Source organism: Alligator mississippiensis, chromosome 7 (genome assembly GCF_030867095.1).
Source record: "Alligator mississippiensis isolate rAllMis1 chromosome 7, rAllMis1, whole genome shotgun sequence".
Lineage (NCBI taxonomy): Eukaryota > Metazoa > Chordata > Crocodylia > Alligatoridae > Alligator > Alligator mississippiensis.
Genome location: NC_081830.1, coordinates 67,621,945 through 67,648,427, shown reverse-complemented (window position 1 = coordinate 67,648,427; position 26,483 = coordinate 67,621,945). Strand labels below are relative to the sequence as shown.

The 26,483-nt window shown below is 41.9% G+C and overlaps 1 protein-coding gene across 1 annotated transcript in view; it reads right to left on the bottom strand.

Moving 5' to 3' along the window:
• Window positions 1–26,483, bottom strand: part of SCHIP1 (schwannomin interacting protein 1) — a 551,143-nt gene that overhangs the window by 460,973 nt on the left and 63,687 nt on the right. Inside the window, exon 2 of the mRNA XM_059731077.1 lies at window positions 842–906. Coding sequence (XP_059587060.1) covers window positions 842–906 — 65 coding nt within the window. The remainder of the gene's footprint in view (window positions 1–841; window positions 907–26,483) is intronic.

Sequence of the window (26,483 nt, the reverse complement as noted above, 5' to 3'; positions counted from 1 at the left end):
AACACTACAGCAATTATAATCCACATTCCTGCTAATTTAATTTTCATCCCAGAGACTAACTTTTCAAAAGCTGAAGTGTAAAATGAAAACACTGAATGGCAAGTTAATCACGTTGGTAGAAGACAGACAGAAACATGAAAAAGAGACTCTTTGCAAAAAGATGGCCAACAAAAGCAAGCTATATATCATGATCATTTTAATAAAACCATCTGCAAACACAAAAAGAAAAAACTGAAGATATTCACAAGATAGGTAAAGTCATCTAATGGGATGTAGGTTTGCATGAAACTAGATGCATGTGTACAGACTCTGGTCAGAAATTTTCCAAGATTTGTCCTCCAACCTGCTATTATTTTGAGACCTTACTTCATTTGAACACCAGAAGTTTTCAGAAGTTATTCTCTCATAATGATAAATAAGAATAATTTTTATGGAAGAGGTGTAAGAAAATCTTCAACCTATTACTTAGTAAAAAATGGAACGTGGACAAGAAAAAAAGGATGACTCCACATAAAGTAGAAAATACAGATCAAAATAAAACATAGTGTACATTTTGAAGCACTTACCATTGCTTAAAGAATCTGTTAAAGCATGAGACTATACCGTCTTCCTCATATATGTTTTTGTATTTGTCGTTCTGTAAATTACATCCAAAATACCAGCTCCCAGGATTCAGTCAATCCAGGTACTAGCTGTGGCATGTACATTCAAATTAGCCACTATCAAACTGTACAGTCCCAGTTGTACTAGCCAAAAATATATCTATTGTCAATATCCAGGCAATTTCCTGTTATCACATGTGCAGTGATATGGAAATCACTCCAAACTTTTCCATCCTTACCTTTCAAGTAAATATTTGCCATCATTAACTTGTTCCAAGGTATGCTGCAGCCTTTTGAGTTCTTCCTACAATGAGAGAAATAACATTTCAGCATATCAACTTTTATTATGATTAAATGATTATATCATGGCAATGCCTAGAGAACTCAGCAAAGTCCAGGCACCATTATAGAAGGCACTGTATAACAGTCCCTTCCCAAAAACATTGTCAATCTTGACTTTATCAAAGCACTTAATCTTAAGCTTTCTAGCTAGCCACACATTAGATTGCTCAGCAAAGCACTTAAATACATACTTATCTTAAGCATATTAGATGTCTCACTGACTTCAAGCAACTACCTGCATGTTGAATTTTAAGCTCTGATAGACTGGGCCCAAAATAACTTATAAGACCAAATCCTGCAAATACTTATTATGGTCAAATAGTACGTACTACAGGGAAAAGTTCCTTCATATGTTCAGGAACATGTACTGCATTTGCCAGTTTTCCAGATCATGCCAAAACAATATCTGACAAAGTCTGCATGCACAGCAGTTAGAAAAAATGTTCCCTTCATGAGTATGTAGTACCAACAGCCATTGATCTATGATACCAACAACCTTCAACCTATTTTGGTTACCAAAGAAAATATTGTCTAAAGCATAATGTGTTATTAAAGTGTTTTGTTCCTTGATTTTTGCATTTGTCAAAAGTACTGGCTTGGTGGCCATTAGGAATGAAACTTTCATTAATCCATGGGAAAGATACAGCCCAGGAAGTGATGGCACAGACTTTCTCTCATTTCCCTGACACTCCCACTAGCAAGACAGAAGAAGAATGAGCTGTTTCCCATGAGTGCCTATTAGTGTCAAATGTAACAGATAGCTTGTGTGATTTAGACCCCTGAGATCAAAGTAGAGCTTGCACATGCCTCCAATCAGAGATCAGAAGCAACAGTGGTGACACATAGGGGGGGGTGCACGGGGGTGCATGTGTACCCCCTGACAGCACCAGTGCACCCCTTGACCTTGGAAGTCCATTCCAGATTATGGCAACCCTTACTGTGAAGAAGTTCTTTCTAATGTCCAACCTAAATCTGCTCTCCATCAATTTGTGGCCACTGTTCCTAGTTAACTCCAGGGGGTGCCCTAGTAAACAGCATATCCTATTCCCTGCTGCCCACCCCTAATGAATTTATAGGCAGCCACAAGATCACCTCTCAGCCTTCTCTTGCAAAGGCTGAAGAGATCTAGATCCCTCAGTCTCTCTTTGTAGGGCCTTGCCTGCAGGCCCTTGACCATACAAGTGGCCCTCCTCTGAACCCTCTCAAGATTCTCCTCATCTCTCTTGAAGTGTGGTACCCAAAACTGGACACTATACTCCAACTTCAGCCTAACCACTGCCACATAGAGGGGAAGCATCACCTCCCTGGACAGTGTTGATCATGCATCTGCTAATGCATGATAAAGTGAGGTCAGCCTTGTTGATCACTTCATCACATTGACGACACATGTTCATTTTGGAGTCAACTATGACTCCAAGATCTCTTTCCGCTACTGTGCTGTTGAGAAGGTCACCCCCCAGCCTGCAAGTGTGTTGATGGTTCTTTTTGCCCAGGTGCAGCACTTTGCACTTGTCTTTGTTGAACTGCATCCTATTTTGTTCTGCCCATTTTTCCAACCTGTTCAGATCTGCCTGGATCCATTTCCTACCCTCTGTTGTGTTAACTTTACCCCATAACTTGGTATCATCTGCAAACTTGGAGAGGGTACTCTACACGCCCTCATCCAAGTCACTGATAAAGACATTGACTAGTACTGGTCCAAGAACTGGGCCTTGCAGGACTCTACTGCCCACATCTTTCCAGGTTGACATCAACCTGTCCACCACCACTCTCTGGGAGTGCCACCCACCTGACCCACCCACATGATGTGTAATCATTACATCACAGCCTGTCAGTTTATTTATGAGAACAAAATGAGATACCATATTGAATGCCTTCTTAAAGTCTAGGTAGATGACATCTACCTCAACTACTGTGTCTAAGTGTTTTGTGACCTGGTCATAAAAAGAAACAAGGATAGTCAGGCAAGATCTAACTGCAATGAATCCATGCTGATTTCCTTTCAGCATTATTTCCCCTGCTGGGCTCCCACAAATGTAATCCTTAATGATTTTTTCCAGTTTTCCCAAGGATAGAGGTGAAACTAACTGGCCTACAGTTTCCCGGTTCCTCTCTCCTCCCCTTCTTGAAAATAGGGACCATTTTAGCCCTTTTCCAGTCCCCTGGGATCTGATCGGAGCACCATGAGTGCTCAAATAGCTCACTTCCAGCCCACAGCTCCCCAACCTCGCAACCCCATCTGCTTATGTTGTGACCCCATTTGGAGTCACAACCCACAGTTTGGGACCTGCTAGGCTAGAGTTAAAAATTGGGTGGACAATTATTTTGGCTGGTGGGCCACTTAATGAGTTTTGGTGAGATGTAGAGGGCTGCACACATAAAATCTTTCAGAAGATATTATTTTAACAAGTTATAGACAAAAAACAAATTATATACTAAAATCCAACACTTACTATAACATTTTAATTTGATTTCAAGAAATATTTTTTTTACATATTGACAGTTTAAGCAGTGTATATAGAGGAGATTTCATAACAGCTCAAAATAGTTTTACTCTTCTACGTTATGTATATGGGGGGAGTATGTAGGGGGTGAGGATGGGATGGTGCAAGGTGGGGCTGCCTGCATGCTGGGTCCCAGGAGCCAGTTGGGGGGTGGGTGGGAGGGAAAGAAGGAGGGGGACAGGGAGCATGTGCAGCAGATCTCACCCAGGCAGTGTGGTGCAGGTGCATTCGCCCTCCCCCGCCATTTAGCCTGTGGCTGCCCCCAAAGTGCTCTACACATGAGGCTGAGCCTCACCCACTCCCACCTGGAGCAGCCCACTCTGCACTCCCACCTGCACCCACCAATGGCACTGTCCCAGCCAGTGTGCACAGCTTCCCAGGGGGCCTGCCTCACACTCATTTGGTCACCCGCAGGTGGCTGCTCATAGCGCTGGATGACCAAGTGGGCAGAAGGCAGTCAGAAGCTAGAGCTACAGCTAGAGCTGGAGCCCCACAAACTGGGGCAGGAGCCACCCAGCTGCAACTTCCCCCTCACCTGGCTGAGTGTGTGGTGCCTAGCACATGTCCTCCTGTCCTGCCATTGCTTCCTTATGCTAACTGCTGCCCAGAGACGCAAAGCAGGGGCAGGAGGAGGAGCTGCTGGAGGTAGGGGGAGCCAAGCAGCCCCTGAATGGCTGCAGTAGCAGTGGCAGCAGCCCTGTTGGGAAGCTGTGCATACTGGCCAGGGCTGGGACTGGGGCTGAGGCCAAGTCCAGGGCAGTGCCATCAGCAGGTGCTGGGGGGGGTGAAGGTGGGACTTGGCCCCACGTGGAGCACCACAGGGGCAGCCATAGGCTGTATACAACCAATTGGTGCGCTGGATCCAGTCCACAGGTCATATTTTGCCCACCCTTGGTTTAAAACAAACCACCACCCAAAATGCCCTTGGACCCATTGCGTTCCTATAGATGTGCTGGACACCTGCTCCCACATGCTATAATTACAGCACATGGGAGTAGACTCGATTAATTAAATCTAATTAGCATACTCCAGCAGCCTCAGTGTCTCATGTATTCAACATCCCCACACTTCACAATGGGAGTGGCAGTGCTTTAACTAAAGCTTGTTAAAAATGCTTTAGTTAAAGCGTCCCCACTGCCATTTTGAAGTGTGGGACACTAGATACACAAAACGCTGTGGATCCTTTAATTAGAGTGGCTCCTGAGAGCTGCTCTAATTAAAGCCCCCTCCCCACCCTGAGAGCACATGTAAAGATGCCCATTATCAGTCACCCAAACAACCTATTCTCCAGTCGCTAAGGTTTGTGGTAGAGCCAAAAATACTGTGTGTGATATCCATTTGTTTTTCTGGCTCAGCTAATAATAAGCTAGGGAGAAAAACATTAAGATTGTAAGCATTCTAAGACTAAAAACTTTACTATACAATTAAAGACAAACAAACACAGAGATATACTTTTACTTTATGCAAATCCATATGTGTTTCAGTAAATGAACAGAATAAAACTACCCACAAGGAACCATACATCTCAAGCCTTAAGGAATTTCAGATGCTCTGTTCACAACAGCCGAAGGAGTAACCTATGTGCTTTACCTAATGCTTTACTGTGTATAGTAACTACAGAAAATAACATATTTTAATGGTTTACAGAGTTAACAGCTCTGGTAAACATACATCTCCCAAACTGTGCACAACTCTAACAAAATTTTAAAATCAATGAAATAACCAATTCCCTCAAAACACGGAGATAAGTTGTGTGTGAATTTCAATATCAGCACATATTTCTTGCATAAGTTGGAGTTTCATAGATTTTTACCCCTTATCACTGGCAATTTTATACCATATAGGTAAAGTATATAATGAATGAGTGTGCCCCCTTCATACTTTGAGTGAAACTCAAACTCAAGAGTATCTCATCTGGGGTTAGAGATTTTTCATAACCCTCGAAAAACTGTAACTGTTTATCCAGAATGTTATATCCCATAAGATATGCCACATTCAATTAAATTTGCACATCTAAGAAAAAGCTGGGAGGAATCCAATACATGTATGTTACCAGCAAAGCATTTACCTGATTTGATTAAGAAAAAGGTAGCCCCTGACAATAAGCAGAAAACCAGCAGGAGTTCTTACATTCAGCAGTTTCTTTTTCTTCTAGTACAGAAAAATGCTTAATTCTCATAATTATGCAGTTTACCAGCAGCAAAATTTAGCCCATCTTTACCACAGTACCAGCATTGTTCTGTTTTTGTAGAAGATGCTAACAATTTATCTTAGAAAAACCTTGAAAATATTCTTTAAATTCAAACCCCTCACCCATCCAACTCACATTTCAGTTAATGGAGGACCTTCCTGTGTCATTTCAACAGGAACTCAATCTGCCCATGAATTGAGCAAATGCTTAAAAAGCAGAAATTGAGTCTGACTGACAGGGTTTTAGCTTCCAAAGACTAAAAAAAAAAGGTAAGTTAGATTTTTAAAATCCTATTACTATAATAAAATTGAAGTTTGATATGTAACTAGGGAGGAAATCTGTTCAAAAAGGAGATACAAAATATGATTTTTAAACCTGATTGTGCTTAAATTTCATTTATTTACCTGAAATATAAATCACTAACAATGAGTTGTTGAATAACTCTGGGCAGTCCTGTTGGTCCTCAAGAGACCAATTTAAGCCTCTGTATTGGGGTCAGCAGTGTATGGCCCATGGGCCAGATCCAGTCAACCAAGCTCTGGGACCCCGGTATAGAAGAGATGCAGCGTTGCAACAATTCTAGTGTGCAGCGCTGCCATACGTCATTAGCTCATAGCAAAGTGTGTAGGATTCAGACAACAACTGAGGCCAAAACACAGCAGTGCACTAGGCATTGTATAAACAGAGCAGATTGTAAGCTCTTTGGACAGAGCTTGTCTATCTTTGGTAATGACAAGATGATACAGGTAGATAAGAAAAACAAGGAAGTGAGAATGAAAACAGACAAATCCGAGCACATTTTTCAAATAGTTTGGTGCACAGTATTTGCCATTAGCAGCTGGCAGTGCTCTACAGCCATTCCAGTAGATGTGGCTGTAAAAAAATTTTGAAGGACAATAAGGTGACAGCTTTATAATCTTCCTGGGATATTTGTATCACAAGTAAGGGTAAGCATGGCAAAATGCGAATAGGAGCTTGTTTCTTTTTGTGTGTGTGCTATGAATGTGTTTCACCCAGAGGTATAACTTGGCAACCTGGGCAGAACTGGGGGAAAGTGATGGGGAAATGAGCACTTGCCTCCTTATGCAGGATCTGTTGTAGTTGTGGCAACAATGCAGGCTGCTGCTGCTTCAGTGCAAGATCCTCAGCACAAGCTATTGCAGTGGCAGTGGCACCATGGTCTCACTGGGGGATGCCATTCTGGTGTCGCCTTTGAGTTGGTGCCCAGGGCTGGTACCCCACTGTCCCCTGCCCTAATTATGCTATGGCTTTCAGCTAACCCAGTCCATATTTGTTTCTAAATGATGGTTCCTGCTGCAGTAAATAAAAATGGGAAGCTTCCTAAAGGATAAGTCTGGTATCGTGGGACTCGCAAGCGTGCCTCATTGGTAGATGCCTGCTTCTATAATGGATGCTAACTCATACAATGGCTGTGCATCCCTGCTGAGGAAAATGGAACTGCAGCCTCACTATGCAGTTATCTGTTCAAAAAGTTCTTCCTATGCAACCACTATTTGTGGTTTGCTCTAGGGGAAGTGAGTCTCAGTTTCAGGGTCTTCTATAGACATGTTCTTATCATTAAAATTAAAAATTATAAAAACAAAAGCTCCCCAAAACCCTGAACATAGACTATTCCTATAATTTAAAATTAAGAACAGGACAGGAGAATTTTCTGGCAGAAGTACTCATAGATACAGCTATCTCTTGATATGTTTTGGAGTGTGTTTTTGTGCTTTAATTCCTCTATAATTGAACATACCCAGAGAACCTGAAAGCTATTCAAGAATCTGAGAAGTTGTTTAATGTCTTCCTTCAGTTCATTCAGTTCAAAATGGGAAGTATAAATAGAAACCAATCAGGGGAAAGAAAGGAGAGAGAATGGACTTTGAATCTTGCTTATAAAAAAAGGCTTCTTCCAAGGCCAGGAAGGTTAAAATCATTAGAAAAGACAAAATGAGGAAATTTGCACCATGCAAGACCCATCTTTACCCTTCCTGATGTCAGGATAAATCAAAGAATTTTGGTTGCAGTAAAAACACTGCCATCTTTATAAGCAAAACAACTCAACCATTCATACCCTCTCTGCTTTCTCAAACAAAGTCTATATATTGTAGAACACCATGGTACTTTTTAGTCTTGTGCAAGAGGAGTGCATAGATCGTGTACCATATAACATGAAACAGTATCACAGTTGTAGTTGATTTACTAACTTTCATATCCTGGTAGACTTGGAAGCATTACTGCAAAATACATAAACTGAATTTTCAAGACAAGTTAAATTTTTCCTCATAGATGCACACAACCTCACTACTACCTACCATGTAAGCAAGCAATTTGAGATGGCCTAGTCCTGAAATAACTTTCTATTCTTGCTTCACATTTTACCCTGCTCAGAAGCATATCCTTTTTTAACATATGTTAGAGCTAGAAACTCCCTCAATTGTTCACCTCTGAAGTATGCTTGAACCCCAAAGATAACCTTTTTGTTTCCTGAATCACGCCATTGGTCATTTTGGTTTCAACATATCCCCAAGAAACGTAAGGTAATTTAAAATGTGAAAACAATTTGCAATTTCATTTGTACACAGCGGTAGGTAACAAAACCTGCTCAACTTACATAAATCATTTTTGTGTTTGACTTCATTTTATATTAACCTAAGGGTGAAGACTTAACGAAGACTAAAAAACAAAATTGGTTGTGACACTTTTGACTATTCAATCATTCAATTAAACATCACTGGACAGTCTTTATGGAAGATGTAATAAGGCAACTACAAAAAGGGGCCAGTAATGTTTGCATAATTTGGAAACATAGAAGACATAAAATCTATACTAATTTCAGTTTTGCGTCATTAAACATGAAGTATTGATTATTGCTCCTTGCAACAAAATTTATGAAGCTAGCTATGTTGCTGTGTCCACATAAAGTGATTCTGATGTTTTGCCCTCAGACCCCAAGTGTTGTAAATGATGGGTTACAGTGACAGCTGGGATGCTGTTGTTCCAATTCATAGCCTTAGGAGATACATTTTACAGATTACACTAGAAGTGACCCAGCTGCAAACTCTAACTTCAGAAAATTAAATTGGAAGAGATCCAAACTTCTGTTGGAATACCCAGTGAATTACAATGCCTTTTAAACCTTGTAATAATGTAAACATAGTGTAAAATTTACTGCAGTTTTCTTTCTTCCTCGACTGTTGAATATGGACATTAATAGTAATCACTGTATAAACATGCAATAAAGGCTGAGAATGCAAGCTTGCTTTTTTAGAAGCAGCAGCAAAAATCTTTTTATCCAGTCATTTTAGTACCTAGGTCACCCATCCTGTTGATGTATTAACACACCCATCTGTAGATCTGCATTGATACTAACTCGTTATTGTACAAGTACATTATTTGAAAATACCGTAGCCTTATCATAAAGAAAACTATTTAAAGGACTTCAACCTGGAGACCAGAGGTGTCAAAGATATGGCCTTATCACCTAGCCTGTGGATCTCATACTGGATCTCGCATTGCATGCAAGACTGGCCCACCTGATGCATGCTAAGCCCTGGCCTTAGCCTAGTACACTCCCCACGGCACGTTGGGGCTAGTCTGGTGCACGCTCAGGGCCGAATTAACACACAGGCAAACTAGGCACATGCCTAGAGCCCTAAATTAAAAAGAGGCCCAGTTGTGCTTATTTTACATATTATAATTATTGAGTGAAAAAAATAGGTGCCCATGAGTTTATTTGCCCATGGTCCACTAAAGGATAAAGGATTAATCCAGTACTGTACATGCTGTGTGCAGGGCCAGGGCTGCTGCATGTGTTGTATGCAGCACACAGGATCATTCCAGGGCAAATGCTGCATGCAGCACGCATGGGGTTGGTCTGACAGTCCAAACCAGGCCCACTCATCCAGCCTGCAGGGCCTGGTGTGCTTGATACTCCTGCCATAGACATCTCATCAGCATGACATCCACCAAGAAACACCAGGGATTAGGTCATATTTACACACCCTGCTAGCATGTTCAGAAGGCATTACAGGAACTTTATTTTTTCCAGTTACAGGAAGCCTCACTTCTGGAGCAATAAGGGGTAGGGAGGAGTCTTATTTCTATTCTTCACTGGGGCATGAGTATAGCCTGCTCTGCACAGCCAAATGCATGAGGGCACACATGTAACCCCCAATTACATTTTGCTAGACTTTTCGCTACCTTGTTTTGGACTCATACAGACAGAGACATTTAAGACTTGTTGGCCAATCTGATCAGATGAAAAGAAGCCAATGGATAATGTATTTAGTGGAAAAACCTGGTGTTTACCAGGTCTGCCACGTCCCTTGGCATCTGGTAAATTCAATCAGTGCTACATTGCATCTGGGCCATAAGGGCAGCATTTCTCCTTGTGTCCAAGGGGTAAAAACACTGCCAAACCCAGATTCAGAACTCAGAGATGCAGAAATATTTTTGGTTCTTCAATTATTAGTTCATGCTCTATAGAAAAGAGCTGCAGAAATCTTAAGATGCAGCAACTACTGCCACAAAAGCTGGATAGTATATATACAGCTTCACCAAAAGAAGGGAGGATTTCCCCCCATTTATTAAAAAATAAGAAATCTGTAGTTTTCTTCTTTATATTCTGGGTTCTCTTTTCATACAGAATAAGTGTAACAGGGTCGCATCTCTAAGGGTGGCCATGGAGCCCCTGGAGTCCTTTCACCCCTCATTATCTGGGTAATCACCCCTTCAGTTGCCCATTATGTTCTAAATAAGAGGGAGGCTGACCCAGGGCTTCTCAAGCTGGTCTAATGGCCATCAAGTGTTTGTGGTTCTCATCTTAAAGGCTAATTGTGTGGCTCCAATCCTCCCCTACACCACGCCACGTGCCTTACAGTTGGTATCACTCCTTGATGTTCACCTAATCTCACTCAGCTCTTCCCCAGGCTCTCAACACAGTCAAGCCTCTCTATAGGCTCTGGACCTGATCTGGTCCTACACAGCCCCCTCTGCTCTATCAGACCGCTCTGGTGTCTTGTCTCTGATTTCTCTGTCTGTCCGTCTCTAGCTTACCCCCAGCTCTCAGATTCAGGCAGGAGCCCTGCTGCAAGCCTGGTGTCAGGAGCTCCACTGCTTGTGGCTCCCAGGCTTAGGCTGCCTGACCAGGTCATGGGTTTATAACTTAACCCTCTCCTGGTCAGGTGATGCCCTCATTAACTCCCTTCTACACCTGCTGGCTGCTCTGCAGGCTGCTCCTCTTTTTAAAGTGACAGGTGCACCCGGGACTGTCAGAGTAAGGTTCCCTAAAGGGTTAATTGTTCCTTGTAGTAGTGCTTAAGTTGCCATGGTGATGGTTCATCAGCAGAGATCGACAGGGTTCTCCAAGTATCCAAGTCCTGCACAGATCACTTATACAGCAGACTTGGGTACCTGCAAAAAGAAAAGCTTCCTTTTACATTAAGGAAGCAAAGAGGATAAGAATAACCATGGCAGGGGCCAGCAACAACAGTAGACATGCTGAGGGCATAGCGCTGTGCTGACATCCAGGGAGCAGCATTTTACTTTATCAGACCAGGAAGCATGACTGACTTAGTTAATTATCAAGAAGCAGCCAAATGATTTACTCCATATAATTAGAGAGAAATAAGTAAAGGGTTTGGCACTAATTGAGAACTTGCCGTGGGTGGGAAATGACACTCTTGGAACGTTCAAAGAGGCGACTTAGGCATAGAAACATTTAGGTAAGAAAACATTTCTTGAATGTTTCTAGGCCATGGATTCCTTTGGGAAATAAATATTCAAATATTAAAGGAAATAGTCTCTCAATTTCATTGGAGGGGTCTGTTTTTAAAACCAGTTATTAATATAGGTTAAAGAAAGACCACAGTCATTAAGATATATTACCTTCAAATATATATTTATGTAAAGAACAAGAATCAGATTCGAATCTCATCTGTGTTCAAGTAAATCCATTCAGGTCTATAGAGATATACCCACATTTACACCAGGGCAGCTAAAATCAGGACAGAGGCCAGGTACTAAAAAATAATTTTCAAAACCTATCCTGTAGAAAAGTACATACTTATTTCAGTATTGCTGCTGTCTCTTGCCATGTTAAGTAACACTTTCTGGTACTACCCAGAAGGTCAATGTGATGTAGATTAGAACGGAAAGTTCAGGATCCACTAGAAACCACAAAAATTAGCCAGCTAAAAAGAAAAAGGCGAGGGGAGGGGGGAGCATTATTTTTTGGGACTTTTTAAAAGAAATGTTAGCTAAACCAGCTGTTAAATTATTCAGAACAAACGAGATTTGTTTTAAGATAAATTCTGTCAAAGTGACAACTTACATGGAGCACTAACAGGAAAACTAATTATAAGTATTGCTTTCATCCATTGTACTTTCATTCCTTACCATATTACTTTAGCAAAATGAACAAGCATCTCAAGTTAATGCCTGACAACCTTTAGACTCCAGTCCAGTTGGAAGTGTAACAACCAGGGTCTGTGACTCGGAAGGCTATGGCAACTGGGCCAATGGCTGCCATTCTTGCACTCCCTCTAAGTGGGCACTGATAGTGCCCATTTGTTACACTACTGAAGCCAGTCCCCATTCACTGCTTATGCAATGTAAAAGAGACCCAATTTACTATGGAAGAATTTCCCCAGCATAAGTGCTATACGGAAGCTACTATGCTGTCTTGTTTCCTAGGGCATGCTACCAATAGCACTAGGAGTAGCAAGAGGTAAATCAGGTTCAGAAGGTGTTTATGCCCAAAGTGTTCATCCCTCCAGTGACTTAGAACTACAGGTTAGCGCACAGACACCTGAGTGCCCGAGTGGAAGCTGAGCCGCTTTGCTCCCTGAAATAATCGGAAGATGAGAGGGAACAAATGCAGCATAACCTGGAGTACAGATACATGCATATACCAATGTAAATTACTCTGGGCCTAGAGCAGATAGATGAGCATCTTATACTGTAGTAATAGGCTGTAGGTGTCTATTACATAATCTTACCAGCGTGACAGAAAATTAGATAATACCTTGAGTAAATTACTACCCTTGGATAGTCAGCTGAAGCTGACACAAGCAGACATAATATGTATAGGGTAACCATATTTTTCAAATCTCAGAATAGGACATGCCCCCTACCACCACCCCCAGCCCCCAATTTCTCCAAACTCAGAGCAGATATTTTTGACTGATCTTAGGGAGAGATTTGTTAACTATTCAATAACTTGGTTGGAGACAGAGAAGCTTTTTACTAGTGTCTACCAGAGACAATTGTCCAATGCAGATATTCGTAGCATAGTGGTCTGGTTCACTGAAACTGGAATTGGAAGCGGACTTGAGCAAAGATCTCCCTAAAGAGGTGTGAAATGGTGTTGGGGCTGTTGATATCTAGTACAGTGAGGAAAAAAATCCCCTTTTTCTCCAGCCCTTTCATTCTCATGAGAAAGCTTAATGTTCAGTTGTGGAAGACTGCCGTCAATCCCCCACCAGGTGGAAACAATCAAGGAAAGAGTGAAGACCTGTATTGGGTGAGTAAATTCTAGATAGTTCCTAGATAAGTTACTAAAAGGTATGCTTTAACTATAATAACTCTTCCATCTTGTCTTTCTTTCTACAGATGAGATAAACAGTTGCACAAACTACAAAATCAGTGATGGCTTATGATCAATGCTTAACAGAGAAAAAGTGCTTAGCCCTAAAATATAACATAGCCCTAACTACCTAACTAGATGACTTGGGGGGGGGGGGAGGGTTAATCCAAGTAATTTATTTCCTTCACTATAATTGTGAAATTTTGCATTATCTAAAAATAAACCTTACTAATGATTTCAAGCAGTGTCTTACCTTTAAAGGGCAACTTCAAGATTTTTTTTTTTTAAATGTTTACAAAAACATTTTTCATAAATAGCTTTTTTGCCAATTTTCCTAGAGACAATGCCCCCTCCCCCCGCCCCAAATTAATTGCTATAAAGTCAAGATTTTAATCTGACAAGGTCTGTTAAACAGAGTTTTAATTATGCCTCTGACGGCATACAGTGAGCCAGGAGAGGGTATAAAAATCAGGATCCTTCACACAAAGACAAGTTTTATTCACCACAAACATGTGCTTTGTGAAGCCATTTATGCAGCCAACAGAAGGTACTTCTGTTTAAACTGGATAACTTGTACCTGCCATTTGGTGTAATCTTAGAATCCACTGGAAGGTTTTCACTTCTACCCACTACCACAGAAATCAATTATCCGGTACCCAACATAACTTCCAAGTAGTATGTGCATATCTAGTGCAGAAGTTTATCACAGCTAAGGGAGAATACTTTTGAGGAGCTATGATAGCTGTTGATTACTGAATATAAATTCATGTTTTAAGTGCAAACACATTTAATGCAGCTGGACAAATGTAATTTATTCCAGTAACTGATGCAAAATAAAATTCCAAACAGCATAGGATAATCTATTGCCATTGGGTATTACCATGAGCTCTGATGATATCAATGATGACTTTTCTCAGATCAATGGACAGAATGGCATTTCACATGAAATCTAGCTTTGTACATAAGGGTTCTACTTTACGTATATACCTTGACAACCCCAATCCTTGTCAATCACTTTCGAGTTATGGAACAAGAAATCAGAACATCTGAAATTAGTTCAAGGATCTCTTTCCTCCAAAGGCAGTTACTCATGTGCCTCCCTAACGATTCTACCTCATTACTGCCTAACAAGAGTTTACTCTTTTGTTAGAGGTGATAAGTATGTATACACTTTATATGATGTGTGCTTCCATCCACACATTTGTCTTTATAAATAAGCCAAAAAAGTGGCAATCAAAAACCAAAGATGGTCCAAAGAGAGGAAATGTCATGTTAAACAGAAAATCAGGCCAAGAACAAGACAAAGGGCAGACATAATAGAAGTATTTAAAACTGGAAACAGGTTACCCACTAATTAGAATACCACTGGGATAAGCATTAAGCATCACAACTGTTTAGTGCAAGTGACTAAGTGATGCTGTTACAAGGGAGATTTCTAAAAAGCTGATAAATAGAACACTTAGGGGAACAGTAGCCATTAGGCAATTAACTCATGCTGTTTATTGCTTGTGTTTTCATTATTCTAGATACTAAGAGATACTTCACTCAATGAGTATTCTTTTATTTTATTAAGAATCGAAGTTTCACTTACAGGGTAATAATTGGCAGGATTAATTTTCTTTAACATACACATCACACAGACCAACTTATTTTGTATGTGTTCAAGTTGTCAGACTACTTCCTGATCCGCTTTGTCATTACTAATTTCATTTATGAGATTTCAGTGGCGTTCTACTAGTTCTTTTGGATGCCTATTTTTTTAGAATGTCATTGTGCCATGAAAGTCATTTTCACCCCTAAATTCCACTTCATTATGGTGAAACATCAGCTACAAGATAGTTGAGGTTGAGGACCACTCTCTGTTTAAAGGTCAGCTTTTCTAAGAGTTCTAAAAATCAGCATGCCCACTAATATTGTCATTAAATTTGGTGTGCCCCAGGGAATATGCATACCAGTTAGTGGCCCAAACGTGGGCTTAGCTGAACCGTTCCTAACATCCAACCCTTTTGGGGAAAAGAAAGTTTATTGACAATTGTATCAGTTTTTTTCTGTGCAGATCTGGGAGATCAAACCATGACTCCAACTGTGTCCCAAATTATTTCAATTGCTATCTACCTCAGAAAAATTCTACACATAGAAGCAAGGCTATGTTCATACACCACACAGACTACAATGCAATTGTGTGGTAGAGTGCCCAAAAGCTTGTTAGCTTGCCAGCATTCAGATTACCTGGGTAGCTCAAGAGGACACACTGTGATATCTGAACTGGGCATTTTAAGTGTGAAACACCTCTTGGCTGAAATCAGAAAATGAATTGTAAGCATGTTGCTAAACATCTGCTCCCATCTTAGGATGAGAGAGAGTTATTTGGGGGGGAGTATACTCCGAAGACAGCAGAACATTCAAAATGCAGTCAAATTATTTTCAAAAAGAAAAGAGGAAAGAAGAGAAGGCAATCTGGGTCTGTGGTAATGGAAGGGAAATTATGAAGAGAGAAATGGGAGGAAGGTCAATGGCAAGACTCCCAGCTCTGCATGCTCACTTTCCAGGTGGGTAACTACACCAGGATCTGTTCGCTTCTGAACCCATCTGCTTTGTTCCATGTGTGACCTGGGTGCTATGTGTCTCTCGTAAAAAATCAAGACAGTACAAGATCCTCCAAGAAATTATGACTTGTGATAAGTAAACAGAGGAGCGGAGAAGATGACAAGGGCTCTTGGGGAAAAGGAGGGTGAGCTCCAAACAGTGACAGGTAGTGGAGAAGATACACACACACACACACACAGAGGCACTTAAAATGATAATGTAATAAAAAGACTAAGTCCTGGGAAGCAGACCATGCATGAGAAGTTTTGTGCCAGCCCTGTTAGCCCCTACACTTTCCAAAGCACAGGCATGATCTTCATTCCACCATAGCCAAGTGTACAAGAATGGGTAAGACAGGAGGAGCACTTAAGAATCCCACAGCAACCTTTATTACCTACTGAACCCAAAAGCATCTCAACAAGGATAACCTACAACTAGGTAAATCATCACTAAATTACAATCAAGTCTAAACACCAAGGAAACACAACAACAAAAACAAATCAAGGGGGATGTAGTTTCCCAGTGCCCTCCCAAAACTTCAGTTTGGGAAAACAAACTTCTGAAAATCAGAAAATTCAAAGTTACAGTAAGCACCTATGAAACCTAAAGTCTGTCCTGACTAAGCCATGTGCCATTACATCCATAAAACACAGATGCACATTCTGCCTTTGTATGGTTGACACCAGACTTTCCTTACAGTCAAACACTTAGCATACTGGACAGGAATGACACCACATCTACTACATTTTATGGTCCATTTTCTTTTACATGCACAATGCAACCCACAGACAACATTAATACTTTCATATTAAACTCATAGACAACATCCATATCCTAACTAACTTCTGACAACCCCCATGGCAAGATGATCCTAGTGTACCATCACTGACACAAACTACACAGTTTAACTCTGAAATGAGCCTCTCCTCTTTCCTCTCTGATCACACACACGGCAGGCAGGCCACCCTGCCACAAGCCACCTAGCTCCTGTTGATCACTTCATATCACAGCTCTGCCAGGCTGCTCCAGTTCATCTTGCCAACACCCAACACAACTAATGCAACAAATACAGCTGGAGTGCTTATTTATAATTCCCATTACTTTTTGCTAACTCCAGAGGTGCAGAGTTGAGGTTGCATTGAGATGTACCTTAAATCTGTATTTCCTGGGGTTTTATTTATTATTATTTTTAGAAGTCTATGTTTTATTGAATTTGATGTTCAAAAAGAGCACAAGATTTTCAGTATAGAAGACAGTCATAAGTCCATATCCCTGCCAATGCTTAGCATCATTCCAGATCTCCCAGTTGTCCCTGCTGCCTATCTAAGTAATAAATGATTTTTGCTTGGTGTTCATTATTTTCATATATTTGCAAGTCAGTTATGTTTTCTCATTCTTAGCTATCATGCATTCAAAATACAACCCTAATAATAGCTTCCAAGTCAATCCCCTTTAGCAGTGGTGCTCAACATTTTTGCCCCATGGGCCAGATGGGTGGTGCCAGGTCTCTCTGGCACATGAGACGGATTTGGCAGGGCCTGATACAGCAGTGTGGAAGTGGGTATGGGGCAGCTTGGCCCAAACCATCTGTGCAGGGTGGAGAGAGTGTGGCCCAGACGCAACCCAAACAGAGGAAGAGTATGTGGTCCAGCCCTAATCTAGCCCTGGGGACCTCAGGAAGCTGGGGGGATGGAGGGGAGCAATACTAATTGCCACTGCTCCCACTCCACTAAATTTCCCAACCTGTAGAGCCCTAAAAGCTGGATGCCATGGCTCCATGTGTCACATTAGGCCCACAGACCAGGGGTTAAATACTACTGCCCTTCACCCTTTCTGTTCTATGGAACAGGGGCTCTCTTTTTAAGTACAGTATCTATTATAAACACAATTTGGAACAAGCAAGCTAAATGCTTAGGCACTGTTCTAGCTCAAATAAGTATTCATCTCTCTCTTGTTTATTATCAGCATCTAATGACTCCAGGGAAAGAGAAAGATCAAATTTCTGTTGCCTGGGTGTAAACCACTAGAATCAAAATGCAAGGAACACACCTCATGTTAGTTCTCCCGCGTCATTCTCTCTCAAGATGACCTACTGCGCCCTGCTCCATTTTCTGTGATATTAATGCATTGTTTTTTTTCCTTCCTTCAGCTTTGCAGGCAAGAAGGAAGAAATATATTGCCATGCTACTACAGTGCTTTATTCCAAACTTGCAACAATTTTATAAGCTTTGCACAAAGGTGACATGCTCCTCAAAGCCATGTTAGACTCCCTTTTAACATCAAAAAGAAGAGCATGTTATTGGTGTGACCAGGGCTTTCAGTAACACAATTCCTCTCAGAATAGACAAGCATTTAACTTTTGTTAAGGTGGTGAAACAGATAAAATAAAATCTCATTAGATTTGTGCTTTTCCATAGCTGAAGTGCTGCTGAAAGCTACAGATACAGTACAGACATTGAGGAAAGGGTCCAAAAACAACAAAGGACTCAATTCACACTAGTAAAAAAATATTAATTACAGCATCAGACCAAAAAGAAAAAAAATATATTTTTAAAGGGTTAGATTACACTACTGTAGATATCCAGTTGTAGAATCAAGGTAGGAAGGAGGAAATGAGTATTAGATCTAACATGAAATACTCTGTCAGGGAGAAAAAACAACTATAAAGGAAATGCTAGATAACAACACTAATGGCTTTATAGCAAACAAGCTCCTCAATAAATGATTACAGGGTGAGATTCTATAGCCTGTGATATCCAGAAGGCCAGGAATGTGTGGTGTCTCACATAGGTTCTTTCCAGCCTAAAAATCACTAATCTGTAAAATGGATGGATTATTTAAGACAAAAAAATGTAATAGTACACTCTTTAACTGGATGTTGACCTGCAATAAGATTAGACTGCAGACAATTTACTCAATGTGTTCATTCTGGAGTGTGTGGTACTATAATTACATTTCCAGTTTAAAGTGATATAACTCAGGATTTCTGTTTAAATTTACAAATATAGACGCTTATAAATGCATTGTCTTGCAGTTTTATAGAATACTTAATAAAATCTACAATCAGCACATACATGCGCCTTGGATCATTTTCTTTCATTCATGCAGAGCACCTCTGTATTGACACATGACTCAACATATATATGTAGGAGCTACCGTATGGCCTCTCTGGATATCACCATCTATTGAAGAACTGAATTTTAAAAAGGAGAGCTTGAAAAACTTGCTTGCGTTAGCATTTATGTATTCAATGCAGGGGTAGCTCCCTCTGCCACTAAGGCCTTAGAAACTTCTAGGGTGAAACAGCAAATATTTTACAATACTCAGCAAACATTAAATAGTTAAATTTTAGAATGAGCAGTGACCATCACCATGTAGAGCAGGGGTGGGCAATTATTTTGGCAGGAGGGCCACTTAGTGAGTTTTGGTGAGCTGTTGAGGGCTACAAAGGTAGCCCCACCCCTCAACAGGTACCCCGCCCCTTGGTCACCATCTTGGGACCAGAAGTCCTGCCCCTAACCCATAACCTTTGCCACTGGAAGTCCTTTCCCTTGCCCCTGGAAGTACTCTTTTTGAGGGGGGAGGTGCCACTTTGGAACTGGAAAAAAAACACAAATTGTCTACTAAAAGTCAAACATCTACTATAGCATATTTTAATTTTATTTCAAAAAATATTTTTGTCCTGACTTACATGTATTTGCATAGTGTACATAGAGGAGATTGCCTAATAGCTCAAAAATAAAGTCTGGCTCTTGTAGACTGTGTGTGGGGGAGTGTAACCTGCAAAGATTGAATCAATTCAGGCTCTGGTTTTGTTAATTTCTGTCCCTAGCTCAGGAGATAGAGAGAGAAAAAATTGATTCAACAAATCCATCTCCTAAATTCCTAGTGAAGTTTCTTTCTTTTTTTGTCACTTTCAAAAAAAACCAAAACCCAGCAGCTCTTTTTATAGCTTGTGAGCCTATTACTCCTAATGACAACAACAGCTGCCTGTTTTAAAACTGAAAAAGAAGATGATAATCCAATTTTCAGCTTTTCAGCCTGAAGTTCTGTTTCTTAATTTTCACAAAAGAGAAGTTCAGTGAACAAGTTCAGGAAGTCAAGAGTTCTTTTTTTAACAGAGTCTCCATTTATAATCAGTTCTTTTCTACACAGCTCAGGGTGGTATCACACATCCACTTCCAACCATTCCAAATCATTGGAATATAGTGACCCAGGGTTTTATTAGATGTTACCCTTCCAAAGTATTAAATGAACTTAAGACAGGAACGTCTGCACATTAAGGTAGGAAAAATGAGTGAAGCATCGTCTAAGAATCTCAAACTTACTCTTCAGGCAGAGAGTATCTCCAGCAGGTGTTACGCAGCTTGTGTTGCAGTCATGGGGCAATCTGTCGTCCTCCAGCATACCAGGATGTACTGCTCCCAACCCACTTCCCATGTGGACAATCTACACTCCCAAACGCTACTTGCTTGAATGGATAAAGAGTCAAGGAGAGATGGGAAGCTGTGAGGGACTGAAGAGTTGGGCAACGGATGGTCACAGGAGATGGGAGAGTCACAAGACAGACTTGGGAGCTCCTAGCCAAGCCCCTGCTTGCTAACCCTCTCTGACTTTTGGATCTCCTGAAGCTGCTTAGCTCCCCTGCTCTCCCTGGTGCTCCATCCATCCAGGGCAACAGAGAGAGTGCAGAGATCAGGGAACAGGTCTTTCAGCATGCATTGCTGACACGATGAGCAACAAGTGAAGGTTTCAAAGTGGCTTGCTCAAACATGTAAGAAATTGGTTAGGGCCCTCTCATTTTCCGTCTTTCTGAACTGCAGCACAGGCCTCAGAAGGGTGTAGTTTCCTTTTCCTCCTCTTCCATGTACAGAAAGAAGGGTGGAGCATTGGGCTCAGGACTGAAATAGCAAAGGATGTTGCAGGTCTAATTTAAGCTGTATCTGAACTGCGGAAAGAAAAAGTGGCAAAGCCAGCTGGAAGGTCTGTGACATGGAAGGCACTGTGTACAGTCTCTCTTTAGTTGTGCAAAGCAGGAAGCCATACCCAATGGACATATTAGCTAGGGCCATGCATAAATCTAGAACTCTTGGTTCAGAGATGATACTTTTTATTAGATCAACTAAGAAATCACAAAAAAAATGTCTTTTTCTGCAAGCTTTCAGGCTCACACTCCTGTCATCAAGCTCAGGGAAAATTAAAGATGGGAATTTTTTTACTTTGGCTAGGGACAGACATTCAAAAAGCCAGAGCCTGAACTGATTCAATCTTTGCAGGTTAGTCTAACCTTTAGTTGCAACTAGATAGACATTCACTTTTGAATCAGGAAATGCAGGCACATGTCTGCAGTGGCTCAGGTTAGAAGCTGGGGGTGCTAGAGTAGCCCTCCCTTCCTTTCTATGGTGGTGAGCTGAGGAGGGGCGTAGCCAGGCCCCAGCAGGATGCTGTGATTCTACTTTCAAAAGCTGATGCTATACATTTCTGATTCGGTTAGTCTAGAAAGATGCAAATCTACCCTGCCTTCTATCTGACTCCAAATTAACACAGCTAATTAGCTGTCTCTCTATAGCAAAATGCATATAAAGTTACAGGAGTGTCATTTGTTGAGGTTATACTGTTTGAAAATGCATATATTAGTGGTGGTCTTGCCAAAAGTGTCAACAAGCCCAGATCCTTACCCATTACCATTAGCAATGCTCCACCCAACTTAAACAAAGACCCCTGCCGGCATGCATGTGCAACATTGGGCAGACTAAAGGTAGAAATGCAGGAAAAACATGGATTAACTTTATCACTGTTAATCAATGTCTGGCATTGTTGTTAAATAACTAGTGAACATTAATCAACCAACACCATTAACTGCCAGCTCCAACAGCTACAAGAGCTGCTGCTAATACAAATCAGCAACTATTAAAATTTTCTGGCCAGTAAAATACACCTTGGCAGTCTCTGGCACAGCTTTCAGAAAAGCCAGTCACTGTCTTACTGTAGGCAAAGAAGCAAATGAGGGACAGCAGGAAGCACTGCTTTTTCCACTTCTGAATTTGGTGAATTGAGGGGTGAATACATTGCACATAAGATTAAAAGAAAATTACTTTTTCTTCAATGATGTCTGGAGCATGTAGGATTACTGTCACACTTTGGTGTGTGGCCTAATATATTCAGAGCATGCATCTCCCAGTAAAAACATTCATCAGGCTGTGTAGCTTTTCCAATTTTTAATGCTGCTCTAGTATACTCAGCAGCTGTGATTGAAGCACCATGGAGGCTCTAGCCAAATCAGGAAGCTGAGACAAGACTCAAACTTTATCACTTCATATAAATCTTCTGAATTAGTCTTCCCACTCAGGATAACCTCCCCATATGTAACAATTGTTTATATGATGGAAGCTTTATCATCAGCTATACTATCAAGGGAGCAGTACTGAGTTCTCAAAAGGTATATCATCAATTCTCAGCTAGCTTCATGACATAGAAGTGCCATCCCAATCTGCTCCCATTTTCATGTATTTAAGGCATTATCAGCTAACAGAAGAGAATTTAAGCTGTTTAACACAGGATATTACTCATATAGCATCTGGTTACAGAACAGCCAATGCTATCGGCACATTCAGGATCCTCTGCATCAGGTATAGCTTGAAGATTAACACTTTAAACAGGTCATTAAGCACCTTTCCCACCATGTATGAAATATCACAAGTGTTCCCAAGTCATTATCCTCTCCTATAATTAATGCCTTAGTAAGGTACGCAAGGAGCCTATGTTAAAGTGAGCTATAGCAGAGCTGTTGTTCATTATGTGACACCCGGAAATGCTGGTGGAAAAGCCCAGGGGAGAGAAACTGCAGCTTGATATTTTTAGTTTTAAATGGATCATGTGCATTTGTATGAACAATAATTCCTATATTATGATGAGCTACAAACCAACCTGTTTTTATTAGGGCCTTAGTCTTTATGTACATCATAATATCCACTGAACAGTCTTATGTTTACCCTCAGCATGAAAAACTGTTTCTCCATGTAGATAGTAATGAAACCACTCACTCATTCTGATGACTTTAACTGTGCATGTACCCCAAGGAGCTAACCATTAATAAGAGCAGATCACATCTTTGCTTCTCAGAATTGGTAGCACAACTTCTGCTATACTCCCTCTCCCTTGCTAACTTCCTTCTAATTCCTTGCTTCTCTTGTTCAAACTGGGAGATAGTTTCAAGCACATGAAAGAAACACAGCATCTGACACTGTTTAGCCACAAGTACCATTCACAGTGGCAAATATAATTTTTACAGAGTGGTGCTGAAACACTCCAAACAGAAAATCCTTCAAGCACTATCACTGCACTGTGCCCATGGTGAGTGATGCTGCTCATAAGCTGCTTCAGAGACAATGTTCTACAAAGTTGACAGTAACAATAAAGCTTTGTATTTTCTATAGCACATCTAATCAGAAGGATCTGCCAGCTCTGTAGAAACATAAAGCCTTTTCAACATTCATGAGAAACAAAATTTGCATTATATGCATTTTACAGATTGGCACAATCAAACTAAGTCACTTGCCTGGGTCACATAGCAAATCAACAATAAGGTCAGTCTATACAGACCTATCAAGTCTTAAGTATACATCAGGCCCCTTTCCTTGACTAGGGGATCCCACTATTGTTAACACTGTTACACCATACTAGTCATCTATCCAATGCCCTGAGCAATTCCTCTGTGATGACTAAATATCTCTAGAATAGAGACAATGCTGTTTGAGTTACCATACAAGGACAAGACTGCAGATCCTACATAGGTTCACAGTTGTAGTTTATTTCGTTTAAACTTCAGGTCAAAGTAATCTTGAAATAGAAAAAAAATCAAAATGGGACCATTTAAAAGGCCCCAGTATTGTTGCCAAAACAGATGGTAGCAAAAGCAGAGGGTTAAATATAAAAGTAAAACAATGTAAAAGAGTGCTCTAGTCTCTTATTTAAATGGACTGCTCCTATAATACTTGAATAGTGAAGTAGAACCATTTATAAAGTGAATGTAGAAAACAATTTCTTAAGCAGAAAATGCCATTCCAAGCACATACTAGTCCTACAGACTGATTGTTATTTATTGTACAGTGAGGCCACTGACAAATGCTCATTTAAAGGTACAAAGATCTGATGCCTGACCCCAACAATTGTGCCTTCTGTCATGCCACACACACATGACAGGATGCACAATTTTGGGATCAAGCATCAGATCCTAATTACACCCTACTTGCCAGTGCAGAGAACCCCAGAATCATGATCCCAGGCTTCACCTGTGCCAGCCAGCAAGTTGAAAGCCAGGTGTCCAACAATCAGCTGATTTTCAGGTAGCTCTGGGACTGCACTGGGGCTCTAACTGGTGCTGGCAAAGTCCCAAGAGTCAACTGATGATCAGCTGATTGTTGGCTGATATCAGCTGGGGCAATATCAGGGCCAGTTGGAGCCTTGGTGTAATCTTGATCCAGCTGACAATCAGCTGCTCATTGGCCAGCTCTGGAGACTGCACTGAGGCCAATTCAAGCCTCACTGTGGTCCCAAAGGCAGCAACACTGGGGCTGATTCAATCCCTAATGTGGTCCCAGATTAAGGCAACTTTACTATACTCTGACTCTGATCATTGGCCAGAAGGGACCACATGGGTCCAGATCCAGCTGACAATCAACTGATTGTAGGCCAGGGGGGATGCACTAGCTGGTGGGGAGATGGTTGGAGACCCCAGTGCAGTCCTAATCTGCCACATGTTCACTTTATGTGAACATGTGGCTTTCATGACCACAGCCCGCTCTTTGGTGAGAGAGGCAGTGAGCTGCTGGGAAGAGATGTCCTCCACCTCTCTCTCCTAGGGAGGAGGCTCTTCTCAGCCAGACTGGCTGACCTGCTCCACTGGGCTTTAAACTAAGCCCGCTGGGGGATGGGGGCACTACTGCCACTGCTGGCCCGCTGAGCAATCCTTGCAAAGCCAGCAGGTCAAGGCACTTAAGGGAGCCCACCCCTGCCCCAGCCCTGGCAAAATCTGTGGGCAAGGAAGGAGCCCCCCAGGGGGCACTTGCTTGCCTGTACACAAATGCCAGGAGCTTGGGTAATAAGCAGGAGGAACTCATCCTCCTGCTCAATGCAAATAATTATGATGTCATAGGGATCACGGAGACCTGGTGGGACTCCACCCATGACTGGACCACGGGTATAGATGGCTATACCCTGTACAGGAGGGATCGTGTAGAGAAAAGGGGCGGGGGTGTAGCTCTCTATGTTAAGGAAAGCTACACGTCCCTGCAAGCCGATATTGGTGATCAGGGTGGACGGCTGGAGACCCTCTGGGTTGAAATCCATGGGGAACACGGCACAGGGGACACAATGGTGGGAGTCTACTACAGATCTCCCACCCAAAGTCCTGAGCTTGACCAGGAGTTTGCCCGGGAACTGGCTGAGGCCGCATGCTCCAGGACCATGGTTGTCATGGGTGACTTCAATTACCCGGACATCTCGTGAGAGGATTGCTCAGCAAAATCTGAGCGGTCGCAAAGCTTCCTCTCGTGCATGAATGACCTCTACCTGACTCAAGAAGTCTATGGGCCAATGAGAGGCAAAGCGCCGCTTGACCTGGTGCTGGCTACTGGGGATGACCTAGTCGGCGACCTAATGATCGGTGGGAAGCTGGGTGACAGCGACCACAAGCTGATCACCTTCACCATCCGCCGAAAAGCTGGCAAGTCAGTCAGCAACATGGAAATCCTTGACTTCAGGAAAGCCGACTTTGACAAGCTCAGGAGGCTTGTCAGTGAGGCCCTAAGGGACCATGACCATGGGGAGAGGGGAGTTCAAGAAGAGTGGTTGCTCCTCAAGGGAGCGATCCTCAATACACAAACTAAGTCTATTCCATCTCGGAGGAAAGGCAGCAAGAGGGCACAGCAGCCCCCCTCGCTCTCCAGGGACCTAGCAGACCTCCTGAGGCTAAAAAGAAAGGCCTACAAAGGATGGAGGATGGGAGTCACCTCCAAGGAGGATTATTCTGCACTGGACCGGTCCTGTAGGGAGCTGACCAGGAAAGCCAAGGCTGCAACTGAACTCCAACTAGCTTTGAGCATCAAGGACAATAAAAAGTCCTTTTTCAGATATGTGGGGAGCCGGAGGAAAAGCAGGGGCAACGTTGGACCCCTGCTGAACCAGATGGGGCAACTGACAACTGACGCTTAGGAAAAAGCCAACCTATTAAATAGGTACTTTGCGTCGGTCTTTCATCAGTCCCATGGGACGCCCATGCCCGCTACGGGACAGGGAAGTCCGGATGAGGGTGATCCCCTGCCCTCCATTGATGCTGACTTCGTGAAGGAACATCTTGAGAAGCTGGATACCTTCAAGTCAGCCAGCTCTGACAATCTTCACCCCAGGGTACTCAAGGAGCTGGTGAGCATCATAGCCCAGCCTCTAGTGCGGATCTTTGAAAACTCTTGGCGCTCTGGTGTAGTGCCCGAAGACTGGAAGAAGGCCAATGTGGTGCCTATCTTCAAGAAAGGGAGGAAAGTGGATCCGGCTAACTATAGGCCCATTAGCCTGACTTCTATCCTGGGGAAGATCTTAGAAAAGTTTATCAAAGAGGCCATCCTTAATGGACTGGCCGACGCCAACATCTTAAGGGATAGCCAGCACGG